Genomic DNA, 21282 nt, shown 5'->3' on the forward strand with positions numbered 1-21282 from the left:
TTCGTTTCACTGCACATAGACATGTGCATTTTGTCACTCGCAATCGACTATCCTTCTTGAGAGCGCCTTGGACCCTCATGACTCATCCATTAGTCTTGTTTGAGTTGTTTGTGCAGAAATATTTATTCTTGCTCATGGATTTGAATAAGTCTATTACCGAACATACACCTTTAATGGGCCTCCCATAGACCCACAAAACTCTGTCACAGTCTTCTTTTCTTCACGGCTCACTCTTCCTGTGCAGAGGTTTTTGAATAACTTTTCTTGCGACCCTTGACCAATATTCATAGAGATTGCAATTTAGACCTTAACCTCCCCTCCTGTAGTTCCTCTTCTGCACTTTTTTGTCTTTGAGTAGCAGATGTTGGTGTTTGGGTTCTTAAACCATAATTAAATTAGCAAACGTAAAAAAGACGAGAGCCATCAGACAGAGAATACCGTTGATGCTCTGCCCTACATGGTCTATTTTTTTTCTGGTGTATTTTGCATTAATGGCGGAATTTCGTCACTCGTAATCGACTATCCTTCTTGAGAGCTGTTCTCTTAAGCTTTTCTCCGTCCGCAAACGCAACAGCATCTAAAGATTCATGAAGAAGAATATACGAATTGATGGTAAATTCTTGCTGTGGTACCGTCGTTGGTGTTTCCACTTCCATTTTGTTTTAATTTTTAATTTTGGTGGCACATAAATTAGTGTTGGGTAAACACCGTTCAATTTACTGAATAAGTTCGTTCGTTCATTTTTATGCAGTGAACTAAGTCGTTCTTTTAGTTCGTTCCTTTTTGTTCATCTTAATCATTCATTTTTGTTCATCGTTCCTTTTTGTTCATCGTTCGTTCTGGTGTGGAATTCTTTGAGGAGATTCCTCCTCGTTTATTCAAGGCAGTCTTCGATGGAACTCAAGACTTGCACTCGAACACTGAAAGGGGCAACGATTTAAACTATACAAAAGACTGCGTATGTGAGGTCCAGCGGCGCGCGGCACGCAGCCGCGCAGCGTTCTGGACGTGGACGTGGACGGCACAGCCTTGAGACTTCGCAGCCAGTACCCGCCCACAAAGCGCCCAGTGACGGGTGGGTTGCCCACGGCCTCCACTGCGGGCATCGCCGTGCCAGCGGGTGTGGTGCCACGCCGAGCAGTCGCCATCTTGGTCGAAGCAGCAGCCTTCGGTTTGCTCTGGGGCTTGAATAAAATCCAAAAACCAACGCCAATAGGCTCTGCACACTGAGCCCATCCCGGGGGAATGGTGGGATTTTTTGACAAAAAATGTGAAACTCCGATTCACACTGCCACCATCCACCATCCATCAAAAACAGCTGATGCCAATAACAAGTTCATTAAATTTGCGCGGAAGATCTATTAATTCTTGGTTATTATAATGGATGATGAAGATATAGCAATTATTTCGGCTGTGGTTGCACAGCACCATCTTCTCCTGCCTAACGTGGTGGTCCTTTTGTTGTTCGAGACGCTCCTGGGCGATCTCTGCCAGCAACGAAATGTCGGTCTTTTTCTTTTTCTTTGGCGGAGGCCCAGACAAGGTGCTGGAGCAACAAGATCCGATATATCTCTCTCGCTCTTGCAAGGCAGACCTGCGGCGGCGCGACTGCGCTGCTTCGAAGTCATTTTCGCTAATGGCGGCGCTGCCAATTGCTATAAAAAGGCGAGCACAGTCGAATCCACGCGATTTTATTTATTTTTTTTTAACTGTAAACATCTACTATTCTAAACCTAGTGCGCAGGGAGTCAGCACCGTGCGCACCATGGCACCCCAAAACCTCCGCACCTCAGAACCCCCGCAACCTGGCACCCTAGAACTTCCGCGCCATAAAACCACCGCAACCTGGCATCCTAGAACCTCCGTATCTTGGCAGTTGCGTCGTGAACGAGCGTGGCATTTGTGTACTTACTTATGTAATGTATTGTGTGTGTATGTATGACTTGATGGCCACAATGTCCTTTCAAAATACTTACTATCAATGTACTTTCCTACTTGGTTCTAATGCGACTTCATAGGGGGACAACTGGCTCTTTCGTTTCACTGCACATAGACATGTGCATTTTGTCACTCGCAATCGACTATCCTTCTTGAGAGCGCCTTGGACCCTCATGACTCATCCATTAGTCTTGTTTGAGTTGTTTGTGCAGAAATATATATTCTTGCTCATGGATTTGAATAAGTCTATTACCGAACATACACCTTTAATGGGCCTCCCATAGACCCACAAAACTCTGTCACAGTCTGTTCTTTTCTTCACGGCTCACTCTTCCTGTGCTGAGGTTTTTGAATAACTTTTCTTGCGACCCTTGACCAATATTCATAGAGATTGCAATTTAGACCTTAACCTCCCCTCCTGTAGTTCCTCTTCTGCACTTTTTTGTCTTTGAGTAGCAGATGTTGGTGTTTGGGTTCTTAAACCATAATTAAATGGGCAAACGTAAAAAAGACGAGAGCCATCAGACAGAAAATACCGTTGATGCTCTGCCCTACATGGTCTATTTTTTTTCTGGTGTATTTTGCATTAATGGCGGAATTCGTCACTCGTAATCGACTATCCTTCTTGAGAGCTGTTCTCTTAAGCTTTTCTCCGTCCGCAAACGCAACAGCATCTAAAGATTCATGAAGAAGAATATACGAATTGATGGTAAATTCTTGCTGTGGTACCGTCGTTGGTGTTTCCACTTCCATTTTGTTTTAATTTTTAATTTTGGTGGCACATAAATTAGTGTTGGGTAAACACCGTTCAATTTACTGAATAAGTTCGTTCGTTCATTTTTATGCAGTGAACTAAGTCGTTCTTTTAGTTCGTTCCTTTTTGTTCATCTTAATCATTCATTTTTGTTCATCGTTCCTTTTTGTTCATCGTTCGTTCTGGTGTGGAATTCTTTGAGGAGATTCCTCCTCGTTTATTCAAGGCAAAATACTGGCGCAAAAATAGCGAACAAAACGAAAAGAGCTGCCATACCAGCTCAAACATAGCGAACATGAGGAACAAAAACGAACGAAAACGAACGATGAACAAAAAAGAACGACAGATGAACAAAAAAGAACGATGAGCATAAAAGAACGAACGAAAAAGAACGATGAACGAATAAGATGAACTTATTCAGTTCGTTCACTTCCATGAATAGTTCATTTTTGTTCGTTCGTTCATGACTGAAATGAAAGGGATAATAGAATTGAGAAAATGTTTGTCATCCCAGGGTCCAAAGAAGGCAAAAACAATTTAGTCTCTGTTTTAAATATCACAACGATATTTTGCAGTTTATTGTGCAAAGGCCTATACCACGGATTACACCACTAACCATACTGTATGGTTAGTGATTAGTGATTAGACAAAATACAATAAAAGCAAGTATTTAGAATAAGCCAGTTAAGTAGAAAATGTATTCCTCTATCGTATAAAATTATGTGGGCATGGCTAAAGATTCCATCTAGCTAATAATATTCCACGGAATATCAAAATCGAGGAATATGTATAACAGAACTCAACTTCGTCAGTATATTTACGGTATATTTTTAAAATGAGACGGTATATTTTGGTATATTTCTGAGGGTCGTTAAATCCGCTGCTGAGCAAAGAAAACCAGCGCCGCGACAATCCGTTAGATGTTTTTTGATTTTCCGAAGGAAGGTGTGCGTGCGTGTATATTAAATACGTTTAAATTAAGGCGTTCATCTAAGAAAATCGCGTGAGATTGTACCCATTTTACGGTAATTCCCCAGACCCAAACAAATTGGATTTAATTTGAAGGAAAACAGCAGACACTTTTTCGTTTATTTTCTGTTTTGCATTTGTTTTTCCGACCCGTATACGAGTGTGTGTTCGTGTGTGTATACTTATGCGCAATGCGTGGGTATTTTTTCAAATATCTGTTCTATTTTCAAATTTAATAGCATACATACATCAAACAGATTCTTGTACACCAATATTTGTTACCGGTGGATACAATTTTCAGAAACATTTTTAGAAAGTACAACAAATACGTGTGCTTCTCCAAGCAAAATACCATTATAATTGCATGACTACATTTCTTAAGCCTAATATGTACAGACAGGTGTACTTAAATGCTCGTACAAATGTATTTATCAATCCACTAATCAAGTGCAATGAACACATCGCCTGATGCGATCCGATTGTCTCGCCCCGTTTGTCTGTGTCTCCTCTCATCCGATGGGTGGGTACACCAGATACAGGTACAGGTCTTATCGCCTTTTTGCTGCCTTTTTAGCCTTGCATTGCAGGCCTTCCTTTTTTGTATTTTATCGATTTAATAACAAACAGAAGCCGCCCAGAGATATAAGCGATGTTGGGGGGGCATTAATACTCGTTAGATGGCGACTGGTAGAAATAAATGGTCATTGATTTTATTCAGCATACGAATGAGATGCGATTGTTTTTGCAAAGTTCATCAAACTTGGGCTTGAGGCTAGGGAATCCTGACAATTTGTAACTAGTTTTGCTGACTGGCGAAAAACCGGCCTATGAATATATTTTGACTATACGAAAATTAGAGGTTCATACATACATACATGTGTATCTATTTATACCCCTTCAAGCCAGTCCTTTTAGTAGAGTACAAGTACAAGTACCCTCAGTCCCTATTAGAGGTTTTATTCTAGTTTAACTGACACTGAAATCAGAATAGCTTGTTTGTCTCCAAATAAAATAAAAATAACCTAAAACCTAAACTGGGTATATAGGGTCTCCACCCTTTCTTTCTTGTTTTTGTCATGTATTTGGTCGGCACATTTACAAATTAAAAGTGCCAAAGTGCACTAGCGACCTACAAATTCTGCCACAGACCGCGTCTGTGCACAATTTCCTCTACGTTAATACGGCTGCATTAATTACATTATGTACTTTGCGCACTTGTATGCTGACAAATAAACATATGCATGTATGTATGTATGGACATATGTATTGTCTCTACATGGTGAAGCTCTGTTTATTTCGGATGTGCTGCCATAGGAAAGTGTTCACTTAATCCAATACTGACTGACACCGGCCAGAATTTAAATTGAATGAATGAAATGTAGCAGCTACATATTTACATATGTACGAGTATTCTTCAAACACGTCATGCACCCCAATAATCATTACCATAACAGAAGAGTACATACAGCAGGGAGTACATTTGTGGAACCTACTCCTGGCTATTGAAACTGCAAAAGACTTATTTGAACTGGCTTTTTTAAGTATTGGTAGCAACCACAACACCACACCATCCATGTCCCGAGTCATGTACACGCCAAGAATGTTGTTTAGGTACTATTCTCGAGCTGAGGGAGTACATTTGAACCTAGCTAATCACACATGATTTTCTCTGCACCTGCACCTTACCCCATTCGTTATAGACGGACATCTTCCTTGTCCGATTAAAATGACTGAAACTAAGGGTGCCTTCCCAAAGTGTTGCTTTCACTGTAGTATATCGTTTACCATTCAAATATGCTAAATTAAACCATTAATTCGAAGCACCCTTTCCCTACTATTAGAGGCCCCTACATCATTGACCACCACTGTAGGCTGTATTCAATGCGCCATAACAAACATTTCCTGCAGCACAGAACGGCACCACTCTCTTTTTGTACTTGGTTCGTTGTGTTCTTCATGTGGCACAATTTGAACTTCTTAGCGGCGTTGGGCTATCGTCAATGCCACTTCCAGCCAAGTTAGGGTCTGCTGTGTTTGTGTGTGGTTGACGAGGGCGTAGTCGTAGTACATCAACACTTGAAAGAAGCGGGAAGGGGACCAAAGTAGAGGCCCCTACGTAACAACTAACAAAGGTTAATGGCCGCGCTGGTCTGGTTGGATGACTGGCTGTCGTCGTCGGAGATGGACTCAGTGGAAGCGCGCAGCGCGGCACAGCGTAGCACTTGTAAAAGCTTAGTTGCAACATTGATATTCCGTGTAGCCTCTTATGCAGTTACCATATTGTGTTCAGCTGCAAGTTGTGTGGCAAACAACGGAACTAAAAAGGGGGAAACAATCTGTTGAACAGACAACGAACGAGCTGCATTGACATTTTGGGTGCTGTGCTGTGCTGTGCTGTGCTGTGCAGTGTGTGTGTGCATCATCATAATCAGTTGCACACCATAGACTACACAGATTGAGTGAGGGAGTTGCAGAGATAGTCTGGAGTGACGCATAAGGTGCAGAAGTTTAATGCTCGGCACGTGTCTGGGCGCCAGTCCGGGTACCCAACCCCCCACCCTACCCCACAGCATTGAATCAGAGGCCTATGACTCATCATCGGGCAACCACAAGAACCAGAGGAACCACCCTATTTGAATGAATAAATGAATGAATGAGTGCCCTGCCCTGCCCTGCCCCCTGGCAGCTTCTGTGCTGCGCTGTATGTGTTGTGTTTGTGGGAAATCCTCCCCAGCATTATTGTGTATTGTGTTTATCTTCGCCTTCGCTCATAAAACACTCATAACCGAACGAACGCTTTCCATTGCAGACTCTCACCATGTCGACCAGTCCAAAACCGGTTAAGAAGGTACCGATTCACTTGCAGAGCGCTGCCAATCGTGTTTACATCAAGAATGGTAAGGTCATCATACGAATCCAGAGCAGGGTGTGTTTTCTAGACGTTCTTATTTTCGTTGCAGGCGAGATCGTCAACCATGATAAATCGTTCAAAGCGGACGTCTACATTGAGGATGGAATTATCAAGTATGTGTGGTGCCATAATTTAATCAATGAAATTCACACTAAAATTAATCCTTATGCTTGTGTAGGTTTGTGGGACCCCCTTCGGAGATTACGATACCCGGCGGCGTGCGTACTATTGACGCCAGTGGACTCCTAATCATACCCGGTGGCATCGATCCCCATACGCACATGCAGCTGCCTTTCGGCGGGGCTGTGGCCGTCGATGATTTCTATAGTGGAACCAAGGCAGCCGTTGCTGGAGGCACTACCATGATAAGTAAGTTGCTCACCTTTTGATCCGTGGGTGACACGAAGGAGATAACCAATTTCGATGTTTGCTCAGTCGACTTTGTGCTACCCAATAAACATGAATCGATGATCGAGGCCTACGACAAGTGGCGCAGCTGGGCCGATCCCAAGGTCTGTTGCGACTATGGCCTCCACGTGGGCATCACCTGGTGGTCCAAGTCGGTCTCCGAGGAGCTGGGTATTCTGTGCAAAGAGCTGGGTGTCAATTCCTTCAAAACATTCATGGCCTACAAGGGTCTCTATCAGGTGGGTTGTGGTTTGAATCTATAACATTTCTCATTGCGTTTCTATAATTGTGTATTAAATTTTGTAGCTAAACGATTCAGACCTGTTGGATGTGTTTGAGCGTATTCGCCAGTTGAATGGCGTGGCTATGGTAAGATATCGATATCGAATGCACTTTTACGGCAACCTCTCTCCACATCCTCCCTTTCAACAGGTGCATGCGGAAAACGGCGACATTATCGCAAAGAATACGCAACGTCTGCTGGCCGAAGGCATTAATGGACCGGAAGGCCATGAACTTTCGCGACCAGAGGAGGTGGAGGCCGAGGCGGTGCATCGCGCCTGCGTTCTGGCCCACCAGGTAAGACACTCCCAAGTCGTTTGTTAAACCATTGAGAGAGGGCGGTGTATAGCAAAAGAGTTGTACAGTTCCTGTACGACGCGGAACTGTAATTATAAATTTATCTACGCTGTATATTCTTTTAATTTTGTTATTATTTCTTACCCATTGTGCATGATGCACTCTTGTACATATTATGCGGTATGCGGTATGCGGCACACACGATATAACCCCTACCAACATATAATACCAATGTATCTACATATATCCGATATGATGGTGCCCTAAAAGTCCGATTGCCCGCTGTATGTGGTTCATGTGATGAGCAAATCGGCGGGCATTGAGCTGGCCAGAGCCCGTCAGCGGTATAGAGGCCGATACATAATGGGAGAGACCCTGGCCGCCGCTTTGGGTACTGATGCCACATGTTGCTTCCATATGGGCTTCGAACATGAGGCGGCGCATGTGCTCAGCCCACCATTGAGGCCCGATCCGACGACACGAGAATTCTTGATGAAGCTCCTGGCTAAGTAAGTTCTGCAGCTCGACTCGACTCTGGGGCTTAGCATGTCTCTAACCTGATGCTGCTGATTAACGCCTACTAACTAACTGGGATACTGTGCTCATGCCTGCTCCTAGCTCATACTAACTGCTAATGGCCGCCTGTTGCACCACGCTGATAATCTATGTTTATGCTTCCACTCACAATAACTCCAAATCGTTCGCTCGCTTAGATGAAAACGCCGCTCTTTGTGTCCGGCCTGACCAGTAAATCCTCCGCCGAGCTTGTCGGCCGTGCCCGACGCAGTGGCTACTGTGTCTTTGGCGAGACGCTGGCCAGCTCCATTGGCCGTTCGATGAGCGGCGTGTCGAAGGCGGAGCGCATCTACTACATCACCAGTCCGCCGATACGCGAGTCTGCCGAAACGCCAAGGCAGCTCATGAAGTCATTGGCGTAGTAAGTGTTAACCTTTGTTACATTCCCTTGTGGGTGTCATTCGCTTTGTTTCGTTTCGTTTCGGTTCGTTTCGTTTCGTTTAATTCATGATTCTGTAAAAGAATCGAATCCCTTGCTAATAATCTCTTCATCTGGCGCCCTCACAGCGATGATCTGCAGCTGACGGGCAGCGACAACTGCACGTTCAACAAGGAGCACAAGGCAAAGGGAAAGGGAGACTTCACCAAGATACCGAATGGCGTCAATGGTGTGGAGGATCGCATGTCCTTGGTGTGGGAGAAGGGTGTGCAGGCGGGACTACTCGATCCCTGCCGTTTTGTGGCCGTGACCAGCACGAATGCGGCCAAGATCTTCAACATTTATCCCCAAAAGGGACGCATTGGTAAGCATAATCATTATTATGAATTATCGTGGTTGTATATCATTTATTTCTCCTTAGCTGTTGGATCGGATGCGGATATTGTGATCTGGAATCCGAATGCCACGCGTACCATTTCGAAGGACACGCACCATCAGGCCTGTGACTTTAATATCTTTGAGGGCATGACCGTTCACGGTGTCTGCGAGTTTGTCCTAGTGCGAGGCCGCATCTGTGCCGAACGGGGACAGGTGCGTGTGGCGGAGGGCTTTGGCCGTTTCATCCCTACTCCAGTGCGTCCGCCTTTTGTCTATGACATTATCGAGGGCAAAGTGCAGTCGGCGGTGCAGGAGGACCATCCCGAGGAGCGGCAGAATGGTGGCGGCAACAGTGTGGCCAAGAAGTTTGCCGAACTGGACATCCAGATACCCATTCAAGAGCCAATTAGCGCCATGCTGGCTGGCAACTTGGCCATGCCAGCGGAGGGTTCGATGTGCAGCACGCCCTCGGTACGTGGGCGTGTCGATGGCAAGCACGATATGCAACAGTCATCCTTTTCGATCAGCGGTGAGTTTGGTGGTTTATTTTCTTAGAAACATTATGAACACTGAACTAATGTATATTCTTTTCTATAGAGGAACTTGATAGAGGTGGCGTGAGGGCCTGCATCAAGGTGAAGAACCCACCTGGCGGCAAGTCTTCCGGTTTCTGGTAAATGCCTCCAGGGGCATCGAATCGCACAATACATCATGACACCGGGCAGACAGCACTGAAAGCCAAAATCTGTTTGCTCCCATGCGCTCATTCAATAAATAAGCTCTGGCATTTAATATACAGATCCCGAAAATCATAAATCGTAATCTAACCAAACTTGAAATTAAGTAAACGTATAGCCACAAAAAACGCCACGCCCCAACTTAAGGAAGAATCCATTACCATCTGCATCTGTCATTGCCTCTCTTGTTATCAATAACTTTGTGCTAGGATCCTCTGAGATTTCTGAGAACTTAAAGATTATGAAAATCAAACAAAGTGCTTTTTTAGGATACTTTTTTGTTAGCACACATTTATTTTTATGTATTACGATACGAATATTTGCTTATTTACATTGAGATTTAGCACAATTTTGTTTGGTACGATCGTACAACTTAAAAGTTATGATAGGGCTTTGATATGTAAGCGAAATCAAAAGTCTCGATAGACGAATTCGAGTTGGAATATACATATGTATTATTGGAATATACTATTGCAATTGTTTAATCCGCTTTTGAAATGCAGTATCAGTATCCGTATCCCCACTCCGCACACAAGCATAGCCCCCTCATTTGTTACCCAGGGATTCGTCCATGCATCATTGGAGAGTGAACAACCGATTGGGAACAAAATTTGGCGAACTTCATCTGAGAATATCTAAAATTAGATACTATCACCTTTTTTGATGAAAATTTATAAAAAATTTGCCTAAATATTTATTATATACGAGTATACATACTTTATACATACATACATTTAAATATAAACAAAGCCGAACACAAAGAACAAAACTAATAAACTCTACCAAAAAAAAAACAACAACAACAAAAAGCTATATATAAATGATGTTTGTTTTTATTGGCGGAAAGGGAAACTCCCTTCTTGAAAGTGAAGACTGATAAGCAATGTGTTTCTATGCCCACATTTAAAGGGGGAACCAACCTTTTCACTTCTCCAGTTCCACTGCTCTCGAATTTCATTGTTATTGTGATGCATGATGCAAGCAGATTAAAACAGAAAATGTGTGTATTGGTTAAGTAGAATTTTTGAAATCTCACCCATATGGAATCATATTCCAATGCCGGTTCTTATTGGGAAAGCAAAGGCTTCGTAGTAAGTGGATTATAATGGAAATAGAATACTGAAAACTCTTGAATCTAATGGTTTATTAATTTATTTATAGAGAAGGAAAGAATACTGATTGGTGGGTCTAGCCCAGAAGAAAGCCCATTCCAAAGTTCTTCAGTTTAATTATTTAAGTTATTTTAGGAATCAAATGAAAATAACTTCCTAGAACAGTAGAAACAGTCGTGAGCAAGGGCGTTCCCTTATGGGGGCGCAGCTCTTATGAAGGATTTTATTTACTGACAATTCAACAAGTTTCTATGACCCACAACAGCGAGGGAGGACATTTAAAGACGTGTCATAAATTGGATTAGTTAATGATCGCGTTTATTTTCAATTATATGGATATTTACAAAACGATTTAGCACAATTATTATGATATATGTATAATATTCATACGCTTATCAATTGTGTGTGTGTGTGTGTTTAATGCATACGAGTACTCGTACCGTAACGTACACTCTCTCTATTCAATAAACGATGACTGACAGACTACCATGTGCTTTGATTAGAAACTTTCGTAAATCAAAACTGCACACACCAAACGGAACGGGAGGAGTACACACAGCAATTTATTTAGGTGATCTATATGAATACATAATTACAATTGTTTATATAACGATCAAAAATAAAATACACCCATAACCGGATAAACCCAAGCCACGCCTGAACACAGTGGTTCGCTTTTGTGCCATGTCAATGAATGGGTGGGTGGTTTATCCGGTGTAATGCATGGCCGTACTAATTATGCTTTTTTTTAATTTGCTTTAAACTTAATTATTTAAATTATCAGAGGTAAAATACAATATATCTGACACACTTCATCCGTGCCACTACTTTACAATCGCGTTGATGCAAAAAACAGGTAATAGTTATATCATTACAAGTGTCATTCTATATAATAAACAATCTAATCAACTAAATCTTGCTTGCATTTCTTGTATAAATAAACTGCCTTTAGTTTGGGGCGAAACGAAATATTGGGGGAGGCTTTGCTTAATGTTTAAATATCTTCATTTCAGTGTTCAGTGTGTGTATGTTCGCTTATGCGCTTAAAAATCATTCGTAAGGTGACCTAAAATTGACTTAACAACTAAATTCCAATAGTACATAAATGACCATTTATGAGTGGTTGTTTTTCTTTCTTTCCTTCTTTTCATTTCGCGAGTGCGGCCGGTGAATATTTTGTTGATGGTAGAGTGTAGGAATGCATGCGACCGCTAAACTGTTTCGTTTCGTTCAATCCACCCAAAAAATGCTATGAAAATAAACCATTAGCAAATTCGATTCTGGTTCGATTTTTTACAGACTACGGATACTTACTGCCACATCCAAGACGCTGCTCGATTGCGCTCTGGGTCTCTGCTTATAGCTTCTTTAAATAGGCGGCACACTTGACGGCGCTGCTAACCTGCCCCGTGTTGAGGAGACTCAACTTCTTGTGCTTCGCGCGGAACTTCCTCACATAGGCATCGATTAGATTTTTAATCTTGTGTGGATTAATTTCACCCGACCGACTGTGACAGATCTGCAGAAATATATTGAACAAAAAATTGAATATAAATATTGTTCTTCCTTCATTTATGGTGTAGCAGTTTTCTCCAACCTTTGGCACAGCCCTTCGCATTATGTCCTTGTAATCCTCCTTGGTAATCACCTTCTTGTTAAAGTGCGGCTTCAATACCAATTTCACTTCCTCAACGACACGTTCCTGTCGGTTCAGCTTACGCAAAAACTGCAAATGAATATACAAACAAATTGATAATATGTCGACTGTTCAGCGTTGAGTGCTTGACATTGACTCACTCTATCCTTATTTTGCAGATCCGTTGCCGAATTGGGTAGATCGTCGTATGCCGCCTTGTGGTCGTCTGATGGTTTGCCACCTACAGGAAAAGTTAAGGAAAATATTAGTTATATTTCAGATCGGAATTATCTGCTCTGTGTGCTAAACCGCCGATTGGGAAACGCTAACTTGCGGTGGACCAACAATTCGTAAGACTTGAAACTGTAAAACTATCGAGATACGAAAACGACAAAGAATGATAGAACGTAGAAGATTCGTTTTCGAATCTTTTATATCACTAGGTTTTACGAGCTCTTTTCCGAGTCCGTCTGGGAACTTTTAGCATGACTTTAGCCTCGTTTCCAAGTCCTTTTACGAAAAATTGTACTGTAGTTTCGTCTTAAAACTGTTGCTTGGTCCACAGCTAAAGCTGCTCTTTAGTTTGCGAAATTAATCGCAATCGGTGGTTTAAGTCACTATCGAGGGTGCCACATATGGCCGTTCAAACTTCTTTGGAATTCGGTCTGTGGCACTCCCGAAAAAGTTCTCATTAGTTTGGAAAGCGGCAAGGATTTTGGATTCTATAATATCTACACACAACAAACCTTTTCGAGATTTACGATCGCCTTTGTTATTACCCCTCTGGGATTTCTTGAAGCGCGACATCCTGGCCATATTGCCCACTGGGGAGGTGCTGCCAAAGAGATTGTCAAACATCTCCGTCTTGGCACCGCCACCGCCACCGCCCGCCTTCGAGCGTTGTTGCGGCGGCGGCTCAAACAGATCCTCATAGTCCGCCGATCCTGGAGAATATGGACTCTCGATATCCATGTTAAAGGAGTCGTCCAGTGCACTGACCGTCGCACCCGCCGCATTGCCGCTGCCGCCGCCGTTGCGCAGGCCAGAGCTGGTGGTGGGCAGATTTGCGAGGCCACAGCTGCTGCTGCTGGCAGTGCTCCCACCGCCCGCCTTCGGGAGCGGAGTGAGCTTCTTCGGCAGCGGCGTTGGACTAGAAATCACCGGTATATGCTGGGAGCTGGACACCACGCTGCTGCCCGAGAGCAGCACATTGGAGAGGACCGTGATGGCATTACTCTCGGCCATCGTTTTGTCGTGGCCTCCGCCGTCACCGCCGCCGCCGATTCCGCCGGCACTCGATCCGACGACTCCCGCAGACATGGAACTGCTGCTGCCGAGATACTGCGTGGAGGTTACAACGTCGCATGCTTTGCCGCCGGCCTTCTCCTGCTGCTGGCTGGCAGTGGTACTTTGGTTCGGCTTGTTCATCAGCGCCATCACCAGATCCACGGGATTGATGACACCACTTGTCTGTGTCTGAGTCTGCGTCTGCGTCCCAGTGCTGTTCGACACAGCTGCCGGGGCCAGGCTGTGGCTGTGGCTGTGGCTATCGCTGTCGGATTTATCCCCTGGTCCTCCAGAACCTGAGCTATTCGGTAGCGCCTGCTCCAGGTTCTGTGTAGGTGTGGGCGTCGGTGATCGGGGCGACAGCGAGGGCGACTTGGTCGGCTCAAACGGATCGTAGGCATCCGGTGAGCAGGGCCCGGACTCTGGCGGCGTATTCGGACCGATCTTCTGTGTGCCGCTCTCGTGACTGAGGCCATGCGGCTGCTGCTGCTGATGCTGCTGCTGTTGCTGTCCATCATCATTGTCGTGGTCGTCAATGCCAGCCCCGGGCAGCTCCCTGGAGGAGCAGGCGGCCTCCAGCTCGTCCGCAGAATTGATGTCATCGGTATCCTCGTGCAGGGGATTGCTACGCACTTTGTGCTGTTTCTTGGCAGGTAGATTGAACTTGACAATTGGTGGCTCTGGCGGGGTCTTGGGGCCTGTCGTCTGCTGCACCGCCTCGTACGAGGAGGTCTCCATAATCGTGGCCAGCGAATCGACCTGTGGCGTCTTCTCCCGCTGACCGTTCTCCCGCATCAGATCGTGGTGCTCCGCCGGTGAGGCCACGCCGCTGCCGCGTCGCCTCTGATGCCGCTCACGTTGCTGCTGCTGCTGATCCTGCTGCTGCTGCTGTTCCCTGCTCTCCCTGTCCCTGCGCATCGGATGCGACGGCGGCGCCTCGTTGGCATCTTCGCTGTCCGTGAGCACAATCACATCTGCTGGCTCTTGATGCACTTGGAAGGGCGAGCGTTCCAGATCAATGATGGCCACCGGTTTGGCGTCCAACTTTTTGCGCTTGCGGGTCTTGTCCTTCTTTAGCTTTGGCTTCGCGCTGGCGTTGCTTAGCAGTCGGTCCATGGAGGAGCCGGTCAAACGATTCGCTAGAAGATCATCATGCCGCAGTGCCGGCATGGTCACCACCGTCTGCTGCTGCTGTTGCTGCTGCAAGGAACTGGCATTCGTACCGCTGGCTGGCTCCTTGTTGAAGCTAACGCTCACGAGGATGTTGTTCCCAGAGGCAAAGACCTCCTTCGAGGGGATGGGCTCCGGTGTCTGGGTGCGACGCTTACGGTTCTTCTTCTCCTTGCGCTGCAGCTTGTCGATGGGCTTCTTTTTCTTTTTGCTCTTGTCCCGCTTCCGTTTCGCCTTCTTACCCAGGCCCAAGGGCGTGGCACTGCGTCGCCCATCATCTGCATAGTGACCGGGCAGGCCCTTGGGCGAGCCAAGAGGCGGTGTCCACGAGGAGTTCTTATCCCCACCATCGTGAATGAACTTCATATGATCATCGGAGAGGCTGGGCGATGGCGACCAGTGGCCGGCTGGCACTCCCTTGCTGATGGGCGGCGAGTGGCGTCGCTTCTTTTGGGGCGCCAGGAAATCATCGGCATCCTCGAAAGGATCGCGTTGTCGCGAGATGCGCCTCATGCGGGCGGCCGTTGTCGGACTAGTGCTGGCCGTTCGCTTCTTGTTCTTCTTTTTCTTGTCCGATTTCTTCTTTTTCTTCTTGGGCACCGCCTTGGGACTCTTGGAACGCGTCCGACTGCGACTCAATCGGGGCGTATAGCGCGGCGAATTATGGTACACCGGAGGGGGGGCCAGGTTACGGCCTCCATTGACTCGCGTCGGTGTGTGGGATCCAGATCTTAGCGAAATGGGGCTGTGCCCACGATCCATCACATGCATCGGATGCATTGGCGGCGAATCCCGTCGCTGCTTGGGTGGTGGCGAGACCGAAGGGGAACGCACATAGCGACGTCCTGGTCCCGGCGACATGGACCTGCGCCGCTGCTTGCGATGTGGCGATGTGCCCGGCGGCGGTGAGGGCGATATACTGAAGCTGCGCAACCGCTTCGGCGTGGCTGAGCGCGACCGCGAGGGGGCACCACCACGAGAGCCGCTGCGCGAGAACCCAGGACTGTGGGAGGAGCGACGGCGCTCAAAGCTGCCGCCGGAACGACTCCTGCCCGAACGCATGGCATCACGGCCATAGCGATCCTTGGCCGTGGGCACATGATGCCGCGACCCGGCGCCCACCACATTGCGCACATCATAGCGGGCCAGCTCCCGCCGCTTGGGACGCTGGTAGAAGTTCTGATTCTGGTTCTGGTTCTGCATGTGGTAGTTCTGGTTGTTCTGGTTGTTGTGGAAATAGTGCTGGTTCTGATGGTTCTGGCCCTGACTGTGGAAATGCTGGTATGGCCGATTGTGGAACTGCTGCTGATTCCTGTTGTAGTTGAAGCGCATGCCGCCACGGCCGCGCTGGAATCCGCCACGTTGGAAGTCGCGACCCCGGAAAGGCCGTCCATGGCGTCCATTCGAGTGCGAGCGTGACCGGGAACGGGATCGGCTGTAGGACTTGGAGCGACTGCCACGCGGCCTGCGTCGGTTACGACTCCGAATGGGGCTCCGGCTGCGGCTTCTGCTCAGACTGCGGCTACGGCTGCGGCTGTGGGGCTGCGGTGGACTCCGCGATCCTCTGGGCGACTGGGGACTCCTGGACGCCGCCGAACTCCTTCGCGGTGTCCTTGTGCGTCGTCGCGAGCCGCTGCGTCGTGTCTCATCCGACTGCTTGTCGCCGCGATAGTTGCGCTCTTTGGGCCGCTTGCTCACTTTCTTGAAGGTCTCATCCTTGCCACGCTTCGAACGTTTGGATTTGCTCTCGTTTTCCTTCGGTGGCTCCTTGGGGGAGCCGGCTGTGGCTCCTCCCTCGCTGCGGCGACGACTGCGACTGCGTCTCTGCTTCGCCTCATTCTCATTGGCCAAATCATCCTCGGAAATGAGCTCCGTGCCAATGTTCTCCGCCGGTTCTTGCTCTGCATTCTCTTCGTCGTCGCTGGACTTGGAGCACGGCGACTTGGGACTAGTGGAGGCTTCGATCTGATGCTTTTCGCTCACTGCAGAGGCCTCTTCGTCTTCGTCATCGTCATCGTCTCCTTTTTCATCCAGACAGGGCGTGTAGGAACGATCCGGCTCTCGTTCGCTGCTGCTCCTTGCTCCCTCGTTCTTGTCCTTCTTCTTGGCAGGTGTTGGCTCAGAGGTGGATGCCACCTCGGGAGCCTCTGCTGCGGCAGTGGCAGCCACTTCAGTGTCATCCAGCGCCTTTTCAAACTCTTTGGGCTTGTCAATGTCCAGCTCCTCCCAATCGCTGTCGTCATAGAGCTCCAGCACACCCTTGCCCCTGTCCCTTTCCACTCTGCCACCATCCCGCGCCTTGGGAACGGGACTGGGAGTGCTGTGCGCCTTGGTCTCCTCTTCTTCATCCACTGTCGGCTCCAGATTTGAGTTGCTGTTGCTCGAAATTCGTTCCGTTTCGGGTTCTGGCTCTGCCTGGCGCTCGGGCTCGGCCTCGGTCTCGGGCTCCTCCTCCATGGGCTCTCCATCGATGTTGGAGTCGCCTTCCTCCTGCTCGTCTGTCGGATTCTCGGGCTCATACAGATCGGATGCCTTTTCCGGGGGCAAGGGTATGCTGTTATCCGGCTGCGCTGCTGCAGCATTCTCATCCTCATCATCATCATCGTCTAATTGTACTAAATCCTCATTCGCGTCATCGTCGTCCTGCATGGAAGGTATTTAGGATTAAAGAGAGGTTTGAGAAGAAAAGAGAATAACATTTGGTTGCGTTAGTAGCTGAAGGGATACGTGGAAAGGATGCCCCTTCCTCAAAAGACATACATATATGAGCTTTGAATCTACATGAAAATCAGAATCTCAATTGAACCCAAACGAAAGTCGAACGTTCTTTTCCAATTCCCCCATAAAGAATACATAGAAACAATCCTAGACGCAATTCTAGTTCCAAATCCTATGCCACTTCTCAAACTAAAATAAAAACAGAACCATCTTGCGGATCCCTACCTTATCTGCTTCTTCGGCTGTAGGCATTGGCTGTGGCCCAATGGGCAAAGCCGTCGCGTTGGCCACCGCCTGTGATTCCTGCGAGTAGATCGAAAAGTTTGGACAGTTGTCGGCATCGTCATCGCTGTCCATCTTTCGGCCGCTCAGCGGCTTTCTAGTCATCGCTGCTGCTGGCCGCTGCTGGGCATAGTCCGTGCTCAGCTTGAAGAGGGGACTGTTCCACGAGAGGCTGGCGGGTGGCGTCGGTGGTGGTGGTACGGTCAGCACCGCCGGCATTGATAGACGACCGACAGCGGGACCTGGACCAGGCAGACCGGGCATCACTGGTGCCGCAATATGACTCAGTGGAAAGATAGGAGGTCTTTGTGAGAAGTTATTGGATGCTGGTGATGCCACTGCGGAGGGATGGCTCGGCCCATTGCCACGGAACGAGGAAGGGTTTGGGCCTGGTCCCAGCTGCTGCTGCTGCTGCCGCTGCTGCATCTGCATGTTCTGGTTTTGGTTCCTCTGCTGCTGCTGCTGCTGCTGCTGTCGATTGGGCGTGTTAAAGCGCAGGTGAAAGGGCGTAAAGCTGGAGACGTTGCTGTTGCCGGGGTTATTATTGTTGAAATTCTGATTGAATCCGGTGCCGCCTCCACCACCGTCACCGCCAGTAGAATGCCGCTGATATTGATTGCCAGTCGCACCTCCACCGCCGCCTCCGCCGCCACCTCTGTTGTAGCTGCTGTTGCCTCCATAGCGATTGCCTGACCCACCGCCTCCGCCGCCACCGCCACGACTAAAGTTGGGTCCGGCACCTCCGCGCTGGTAGAGCGGTGCCTGGGTGATGGCTTCTGCGGGTGGCTTGGAGGCTGCTTCGGTGGGAGCTGGCGCTGGTGCTGCTCGGGCTGGCGCCGCGGCTGCTGCTGCTCCTGGCGTTGGTGTGACTGCTGCGGCACGTTGGGGCAGAGTCAGACTTCCGTCGGCACGGATCTGCACTTCGCTTAGGTTTCGCGTTGCTCCATGCCAGCGATCCTGCAGATCCAAAATACTAGACAGTATATCGCTGGCCGATGAGGATGGCGTGGTGGCCGCTGTGCGCGCCTTGCCCTGCAGCAGCGCCTTGCGTATGCGCGGATTCCCAATGCTGGCAATGCGCACCGACGTTTGCACTGCTGTGGCGCCCAGTCCTGCCCCTGCTCCCGCTGCCGCCTCGTCCTGACCCGCTTCACTGTCCGAGAAGTACTCCAGATCGTTGGCGTTTCCAAATAGAGTGAAGCTAGAGGCATTTCCCCCACTCAGATACGAACGCAGGCCATCCGCCTTGACGCCGAGCTGCTCCGCTAGTCTTTTGCTGGCAGTCAGACGACGGCGGCCCGGTTCATCGCTGGAGGCCGAGGCAACAACTCGACGACGACGCCGCCGACGGCGACGTATGACCTTCTTGCTGGTCGTCTTCAGGGCAAACTTCTCGTCAAAGTTGTTGAGGTCGTACTCCACGACATAGGTGCGATGGCGTGTGCAGCGGCGCCTTCGTCGCTGCGTTGTTTGTCGACGGTTTGTGGTGGTGCGTGTGGTTGTTGTCGTCGTGGTTGTGGTACGGGTGGTACGCGTACGGGTCGTGGTGGAGCCGGAGGCCGCGGCGTCCGCTGAAGTGGCGGCACGGGTGCGACGCAAAACAGCAGCGCGTATGCGTTCGTTTTGGCGGGTACGGACTATCCTTGGCTGTTGCTGAACCTCTCTCACGCGCAGACGCGTCTCGGGCAGACCCATGCCCCGGATGTCCTCGTACAGCATGTTTAGGTCCTCGGCCAGGTCAAGATTATCATCGGAATTCTCATCGTTGGAATCAATGCACTCGTCGCAGTACCAGGAGCCCGCGGGTATCTCGTCCAGCGGCGGATCCAGGCAGTCCATGTGATATCCCTGATTGCAGCTGTCGCAGAGCAACATCACATCCTCTCGCTCCGGACTGCGGCAGATCTCGCAATTGGTCACATCGGCCACAGTCGCAGCCGCGTCTTCCTCGTCTTCGAGGGCCAGTTCCGTTTTTGATTTGCTTAGATCCACGCGCAACTCGCGCACCACATTGCGATCGGCATAGTTGTCGCGCACCACGATCCTGTCGAAGGTTATCCGATCGATGGGACAGGTCTGGACATTCTTCGACCATGCCTCGATGCAGGGCGCACAGAATATATGCTCGCATGTGGCCGGTGTGCCGATCTCCTGTTGCCGAAAGGTAAATAAACAAATTGGACACTTTTCCAACAGCTCGTTGCTGCTGCTATCGGAGCTGAAACCGGGATCTTCCGCAGGCCCAGGACTGAGTCTCGTCTTGGATTCAGTTTCGTCGCTTGGTTCTTCTTCGTCGGACTCTAGCTTTTTCCTCTTGCCGCTTTGACCACGCAATCGTTTAGGGCGTTGTCCGATCTGAAATATGGATAGGATTAGGATTAGCAAACCGTCAAGTCAATCCAGTAAAAATGGGTGCAGTAATCTTAGAAGTAGTAATGGGGATATATTTGTGTACCTCACTTCCGCTGGAGGAGCAGTCGTCACTTTGGGGTCCATAGCGGTTTTTCCGAATTCTTGTGGATCTTCTTTGCACGGCATCCGAGTCGGAATCTTGAGTGGCAGGGGGACGGCGCTGTCGGCGGGTGCTCCGACGAAAACGCGAGGACGCCGTCGAGCAGGATGGTCTTGCATCAAGGTCAGGATCATCGCCAGAGTTTGGGGGGTTGGGGTTGGCGTCGTCGGTGTCGTCAGAGTCATTGAATTCGATGCGCATGATGATGCGTCGATTCCTCGTATCCGGCGCAGAGCTTTTGCTGCACGACGGCTGCTGTTGCTGCTGTTGTTGCTGCTGATTCATTTTAGCGCCTCCGCGACGGCTGCAATCACCGGAATCATCGGAATCAGAAACCGAATCACGGTCAGGCATGCTGATGCAACTGCGTATGTGTATATATCAGGTTATAGATGTGTAGATGTACACTTTGAATAGTCGGTTTTGTATTACATATAGGGGATATTCTTTTCGCTGAATTTTCATCTAGCTATTTCTTCGGTTCTCTGCTCTGCGGTTCTTCCTCTCTCTTCTTGTCGATTTTGCAGCTACATCATTTTCATTTTTCACCAAGGAGGGAGCCCAGAGAGTTTTGAGGCCCGTCTGTAATTGCAGTGTCCGCAGAGGCCGAAGGCATCAATCATTCGTTTTTTGTTTGCCGATTGGTTAATCATACACTTGCATTTTCGTTTCCACACTCGCTTCAACTATCTACAATGGGGCACGGGAGAACGCCTTTTTCGGTAGAAGTCAAATATATTTCGTATATGTTTTACACGCAAATTTTCTCATACAAATTTTGTTCACACACACACTTGGATTTCAGCCATTTTTTCAGCTAGAGATGGCACTTCTAGCCAATATGCGCATTCGATAGTTTGCCGCTGGATGCATCGTAAGCAAAAAGAAACACAACCCTACCAGACTTGCATTTTTTTATTATTCTTTATTTTATCT

The 21282-nt window shown here is 48.2% G+C and overlaps 2 protein-coding genes across 8 annotated transcripts; one reads left to right on the forward strand and one right to left on the reverse strand.

Moving 5' to 3' along the window:
- Positions 1–3596: 3596 nt before the first annotated feature.
- Positions 3597–10114, forward strand: CRMP (Collapsin Response Mediator Protein). 6 transcript variants are annotated; one of them, XM_003736739.3, is made up of 11 exons: positions 3597–3717; positions 6471–6558; positions 6622–6685; positions 6751–6941; positions 7008–7219; positions 7287–7349; positions 7413–7559; positions 7830–8068; positions 8643–8878; positions 8936–9421; positions 9490–10114. In XM_003736739.3, the coding sequence occupies exons 2-11, from the start codon at positions 6480–6482 to the stop codon at positions 9567–9569; spliced, it is 1797 nt and encodes a 598-aa protein (XP_003736787.1). In that variant the 5' UTR covers positions 3597–3717; positions 6471–6479; the 3' UTR covers positions 9570–10114. The 6 variants fall into 6 exon arrangements, with proteins under 6 accessions (XP_003736787.1, XP_001359545.1, XP_015037993.1 ...); XM_001359508.5 differs by lacking the exon at positions 7830–8068 and adding an exon at positions 8273–8496; XM_015182507.2 differs by lacking the exons at positions 8643–8878; positions 8936–9421; positions 9490–10114 and adding an exon at positions 8273–8398.
- Positions 10115–11033: 919 nt separating this feature from the next.
- Positions 11034–21206, reverse strand: LOC4802676 (serine/arginine repetitive matrix protein 2). 2 transcript variants are annotated; one of them, XM_001359509.5, is made up of 8 exons: positions 20779–21206; positions 20290–20710; positions 17778–20189; positions 13124–17477; positions 12539–12618; positions 12339–12467; positions 12056–12260; positions 11034–11990 (listed from the first exon to the last, which is right to left on the reverse strand). In XM_001359509.5, exons 2-7 carry the CDS (start codon positions 20698–20700, stop codon positions 12099–12101), a joined length of 7548 nt encoding a protein of 2515 aa, XP_001359546.5. In that variant the 5' UTR covers positions 20701–20710; positions 20779–21206; the 3' UTR covers positions 11034–11990; positions 12056–12098. The 2 variants fall into 2 exon arrangements, with proteins under 2 accessions (XP_001359546.5, XP_015037996.2); XM_015182510.2 differs by having other exon boundaries at positions 20290–21206.
- Positions 21207–21282: the final 76 nt, after the last annotated feature.

This window comes from Drosophila pseudoobscura, chromosome 2 (genome assembly GCF_009870125.1).
Source record: "Drosophila pseudoobscura strain MV-25-SWS-2005 chromosome 2, UCI_Dpse_MV25, whole genome shotgun sequence".
Classification (NCBI taxonomy): Eukaryota; Metazoa; Arthropoda; class Insecta; order Diptera; family Drosophilidae; genus Drosophila; species Drosophila pseudoobscura.